The sequence below is a fragment of the Lotus japonicus genome, chromosome 3 (assembly GCF_012489685.1).
Source record: "Lotus japonicus ecotype B-129 chromosome 3, LjGifu_v1.2".
NCBI classification, from domain to species: domain Eukaryota; kingdom Viridiplantae; phylum Streptophyta; class Magnoliopsida; order Fabales; family Fabaceae; genus Lotus; species Lotus japonicus.
The window spans coordinates 60,387,785-60,393,583 of NC_080043.1; the positions used below are offsets into that span (position 1 = coordinate 60,387,785).

General features: G+C 42.0%; 2 protein-coding genes across 2 annotated transcripts; one reads left to right on the forward strand and one right to left on the reverse strand.

The window, feature by feature from the left end:
• Positions 1-889: 889 nt before the first annotated feature.
• On the reverse strand, positions 890-1,633 carry LOC130744446 (uncharacterized). The gene has a single exon (XM_057596630.1). The coding sequence runs from the start codon at positions 1,631-1,633 to the stop codon at positions 890-892; it is 744 nt and encodes a 247-aa protein (XP_057452613.1).
• Positions 1,634-4,972: 3,339 nt separating this feature from the next.
• LOC130744447 (uncharacterized) lies at positions 4,973-5,563 on the forward strand. Its single transcript, XM_057596631.1, has one exon. The coding sequence runs from the start codon at positions 4,973-4,975 to the stop codon at positions 5,561-5,563; it is 591 nt and encodes a 196-aa protein (XP_057452614.1).
• The last annotated feature ends 236 nt before the right edge of the window (positions 5,564-5,799 follow it).

Consider the following 5,799-nt stretch of genomic DNA (forward strand, 5'->3'; position numbering starts at 1 on the left):
GAGTACGTCGACCTAGTCGTCCTGGATGCAGATTCGGATGACGACCGCGCTAGCGTGTAGGATCGAGTGCTAGTGTGGGCTCCTCGGGTAGGGATAGTGTAGGAGTAGTGTCGATGCTCTGACCGTCATGCTTCCGTTTTTGGGGACAGGGTAGTTTTCCTACCGGTAGCTTTTGTGTGGTTTCCTATGGAGATCACAGAGAGCTGGTTGGATTTAGGGGGTCTTTTCTTAGGCCGCTGGGCCAACTTGCTCTCAGATTTTGTAGTTTAGTGTTGCGGACACAGTATCTTTATCTTGGACTGTACATATTGCCTTCGGGCGTTACTCTTTTCTGTCACCCGTCACTGGAGGTTACTCGTGACGTGGTAGTATTTAGCGAGGCATGTATATATAGTTGTATAGTAGTTCCTTTTATCTTTTGTTGGGGAGTTTTATTGCTTTCTGTCTTTAGTTATATTGTCGAAAAAAAATAATTCACGTTTTTCCGCTTAAAGTATTTTCTTTTGGTTACTAAAGTGACGCCACCGAAATCGGGGTGTTACAGCAGGCAGAAAATTCCTTCAAGTTCCTTCAAAATCCTTCTCCAAAACATAAGCCAAGACTACTTAATCCTTCATCATGAGAATATCCATGAGTAGCGTGCAACCATATAAGTCAAGTTTGTCATAAGAACCAAATTAGATTCAACCCTCCAATTGCCATACAGACCAGAGATATAACCTCCACAAACAATGCTTCTTACTTTGATCCAACACCATACACTCTGAATTATAAGCCTCTGTACAAATATTCCCACCAACCAACAATGATTTTCAGTGGTCTCAGTTTGCAGTAGGAAACAAAGCCTCCAATGCCACCCACATATATCTGCAATAAAAGAACCCATCCATCAAGGTAGACAAAGCAAAGGATCATTACACCACTCAAAAAAAGAGTATTGAAATTCATGCTGCCTAGCCCTGAGCCAATTCCATGATTTTAATTTTATCCTTTCACTCAAGTCATTAGTATCCACTGTCTCCTCCCTAAAGATGACTGAATTTCTTCCATTCCATAACATCCCCACTGAAGCCAACCACACTGCTGATAATGCATTTCTTTTCAATAAAGAACAGCTTTCCACGAATTGGGCAAAGTGATAGCTCGGTTCATCAGGGAGCACCAGCACCAAATTAAGCCAGCGAAGCAGCAGAGTCCATACCTTCCACGCAAAGCCACACGTGAATAACAGATGAGAAGTAGATTCTGTTTCTGAACCACACCAAGGGCAGGAAAGATTGCCAATTGGGATATTTCTTCGGGCTAAATTTTCCTTTGTCTGTAATCTATTTAAGAGAACACGCCAGCCCAATGCCACCGCATTCGAAGGTGCACACGCCTTCCATAATTTACTGAATACTGTTACACCAGCTGTAGTATCCAAGCCAGAGATAAGATCATAAGCAGACTTTACAGAGTAATGGCCATCGCCTTCCAAAGTCCACACCCATGTATCTTTTTTCCCTTTGATCAGCGAGTAAGAAGAGATTATCTGCTTCATAACACCAAGTTTCAAAGTATCTTCACCAGAAATTCTTTCTTTCCATTTAAGGTCCCAAACCCACCTATTTTCCACCCAATAACCCATCTCCATGATTTTACACTCTTGTTGGTCAGACAACAAATATAAGCTAGCAAAAGTTTCTTTGAACAAACCTTTGCCATGCCAATTATCAGTCCAGAATCATGTATCATCTCCCTTTCCAATTCGGTGGCTCACAGTATTATCAAACCAAGAGCCCTCCACATCTGTACAAGAAGCTAGCAGGTCCTTCCACCATGTTGAGTGTTTAGAGCACGAACCTGCACCATATTTAGCTGATAAAATACGGTGCCATAACTTATCACGTTCGTGTAGAAGACGTCATCGCCATTTCCCAAGTAGGGCTAGATTAAAGCTCTCCAAGTCTCTTACTCCAAGCCCACCTTCCGCCTTCGGTTTGCAAACCAGATCCCAAGACACCCACGCAATCTTTCGGACTTCATCAGATCCGCCCCACAAGAAACGCAACATGATCTGCTTACAGCGATTGATGATTCCCTTCGGCATCCTAAAAAAGGAGATAAAATATAAAGGCAAAGAAGTTAGTACACTTTTAATTAAACAAATTCGCCCTCCAAAGGATAAGTTTTTGCCTTTCCAACTCGAAAGCCTTTTTTCCAATTTAGTTATTACAGGTGACCATGTAGCCAGTTTCCTCGGATTAGCTCCAACTGGAAGTCCTAAGTAAGTGAAAGGGACCTCCATTGTTTTACAGTTTAGCATCGCTGCGAATCTGTTTGTGGTAGATACAGGAATAGAAACACCCGCAATTTTACTTTTGTGAAAATTGACCTTCATCCCTGAAACTAATTCAAATCCTCTCAACACACTTTTCAAAGTTACCACATTTTCAGCACATGCGTCACCAAAGAATAACGCATCGTCTGCAAACTGCAGCAAATCAACATCCACACCAATCCCCTTACCTACCTTCAAAGGTCGATAATTATTAGTTGCTACCGCTTGTTTTAATAGACCATTCAACCCTTCAGCCACCACTAGGAAAAGAAATGGAGCAAGTGGGTCTCCTTGCCTAATTCCCTTCTCCATCTTAAACTCATCAGTTGGGCTGCCGTTAACCAATACGGAAACAGAGGTTGATTGTAAGCATCCATGGATCCATCTCACCCATTTTTCTCCAAAGTTCAGTCTCCTCAACATATATAGCAAGAAATTCCATCTGATCGAATCATAGGCCTTTTCGAAGTCTACTTTGAAAATAAAAGAAGGCAGCTTCGAAGATTTGGCCTCTTGGTAAACCTCATTTGCAATTATCACACTATCTAGCATCCCTCTCCCGCCAAGAAATGCAAATTGATTATCATCGATTACCTTAGTTAGAACTTGCTTGATCCTTGCTGCCAATACTTTAGCCACAATTTTGTATCCACAACCCACCAATGAAATTGGCCTAAAATCATTCAGACATTGCGGTGAATCACATTTTGGTATTAAGGTAATAAACGAGCAATTAGTACCTTTAGGCCACATCCCATTTGAGTGAAAATCATCTAGAAGTAACTTAACATCATCTGGCATTATATCCCAAAATTTCTTCAAAAATCTGAAGTTATATCCATCTGGGCCGGGACTTTTATTCCCCTCACACTCCCAAACAGCTGACTTGATTTCCTCCATGCTAAATTCCGCTGTCAACATCTCCACATCCCTCTCCAATAATTGTTTGAAAGGGACACCATCCAAATTTGGAACCTCTCTCTGGTCCTCATGGAATTTAAGAGCAAAGAACTGCCTCACCTCTTCCTTTACCAACACAGGATCTTCCTCCCAGCGGTCATTTATAGTCAGCCCATTTATGGAATTAGTTCGTTGTCGCCATTTAACCATGCCGTGAAAAAACCGTGAGTTGCTATCTCCTTCCTGTAGCCATCTAATTCTGGATTTTTGACAGAGTAGAGATTCAAGAGAATTAGATACACGCCAAAAATCCCCCCATAATTCCTTCCTTTCGAGTACTTCTTCAGATGATAACACATGTTCCTCGATATATACACACCTCATTTTTGAAACACTTCATTTTTACCTCTTTTTATTTTTATCTCTTTCCTCTTATCATTTATCACATCTAATACTTTCTTTCTCTTACTTTTTCTTTTCTTCCTATCTCTCTCTTCATTGCACCTATCTCCACCTCAAAGAGAGGTGTGAAGATAACATTATTGTTTCAAAAAAGGCTTCTCTTTAACCTGTGTGCAAAAGGGCTATCTTGTATGCTAACTCAAGCTTTGGAGGATGGTCTATTAGAAGGGATCCGAGTAGGGGATGCTATATATCTTGAATGAGACCTGGAAGATGGGAGCAGGGAAGTTGGGTTCTGAAGCATCCTTTTGAGAAGAAACTTGATCAATTTGAAGAACTAAAAACTCTGTTAAATATGGTGTTTCTCTGTCAATGGGTTATGTGAAGCTGTGGAGCATAAAGTATATGGGGAAGGTAGATGGTACTTTCCAAAAAAGTTGATCATAATTATTCTCTGAAGGTTGCTATATTTGGTGAGAATTGCACCTTGCATTGTTTATCTTTGATGCTAAGCCTGTAATTTCTTTGAAGTATTCCTAACAAATTTACTTTTGATATATAACATTTGGAACTAATAGTATTGTTTTGTCTCCAGGATACTGGTTGAATGAGAGTATGAGCTCTATCAATCCTATTTTGGTAAGGCTTGACCCAAGACTTTTTTTCCTCTTCTTGAATGAAAGTCCACAGCATTGAAAACTTGTTCTGTTTTGACTGCCTCAGGTTACCCGTTGCTTCTAAAGAAGTGGACGAGAATTCATCTACCAGTGGCAATGAAATTTCTACTTTCCACAACAGTGCCTTCTCACCCGAAAACTCAATTGATGTTGTCAATGATTCACTGGAGTTGAGTGAACGGAGAACCTTGATGGTTGATGCTGTTACTCACTTGGTAGAGACCACGCAAGCTGCTTGTCATGAAGGAGATTGCTCAGCTCAACAGGCCCAAGGTGCTGTTGAGTTTTCATCCATCAACATGCTAGAGGGGAAAGATTGCTCAACCATGGTGGAGGCAGAGGATGCAAATCCAGAGACTGAGCACGAGCAGCAACACAACACATCATCTGGGACTCAGAAAGCAACAGAGTCACAAGGAGAGGTGCGTTCTCGGCTATCCATTTGTGATTCAGTGTCGGATTCGGGGGTAGAAAATTGTAATCGCCGCTTCTGGGTTCAGAACTTGGAGGTTGAAGCACGAAAATTGTGGGAATTGGGGAAGAAATTGGGAGTTAATTTTACAAAGGAGGATGGTATGATGATTGAACAACTTATAGAGTTGGAGAAAAGGGACCACTTGGGGTGGACAGCGATGAAGAGCAAGAATGGGTAAGGGGTTCCTGAGTGTGCTCCATGAAGATCCTCAACCTTAATGTTAGAGGGTTGGCCAATAGGGTCAAGTGGAGGGGCATTAGAGAATTGGTAGTAGCTAAAAAGGTGGAGATGATTTTGATTCAGGAAACGAAACTACAAACTGTGGATGCCTTGATGTGCGGCCTGATATGGGGAGATAATGATTTTGAGTGGAAGGTGGTACCAGCGGTAAATAGGGCGGGAGGACTACTTTGTGTGTGGCGCAAAGATCTCTTTGTTTTACAGAACGTTATGGTGGGAGTTGGATTCATGGGGCTGGTAGGAACTTGGGGGATTCAAACCCAGGTGTGTGCAATTGTAAATGTTTACTCTCCTTGCAACCTTGAGGAGAAGCGTAGATTATGGGCGGAACTTGTAGCTTGGCGTCATGCATCTCCAGATACTAGTTGGTGTGTGGCGAGTGATTTTCATGCGGTTCGATGTACGGAGGAAAGGAAGGGAGTTGCAGTACTACCCCAGGGAGGAGCAGAAATGGAGGAGTTTAACCGCTTTATTGACACCATGGAAGTTATGGACATCCCACTGGTTGATCGGAAATTTACTTGGTTTAGACTAAACGACAATCTATGAGTAGATTAGACAGATTTCTGGTTTCTCATGATTGGGTATCGTGTTGGCCGAATTACTTGCAGGTGGTGGGTGATAGCGATTTCTCTGATTGTTGTCCTATTATTCTCAAGGATGGTATGCAGAATTGGGGCCCAAAACCGTTCCGGGTGCTGAACTGTTGGTTTGAGAATCCGGCTAATAGGACTTTTGTAAAGGATACTTGGCCAAAGTTTCAAGTACATGGTCGTGGTGCTTTC

What these genes read in the sequence shown, in the direction of transcription:
- LOC130744447 (XM_057596631.1), top strand. Translation starts at nt 4,973, where the DNA reads ATGAAGATCCTCAACCTTAATGTTAGAGGGTTGGCCAATAGGGTCAAG.
- LOC130744446 (XM_057596630.1), bottom strand. Translation starts at nt 1,633, where the DNA reads ATGGAGATGGGTTATTGGGTGGAAAATAGGTGGGTTTGGGACCTTAAA.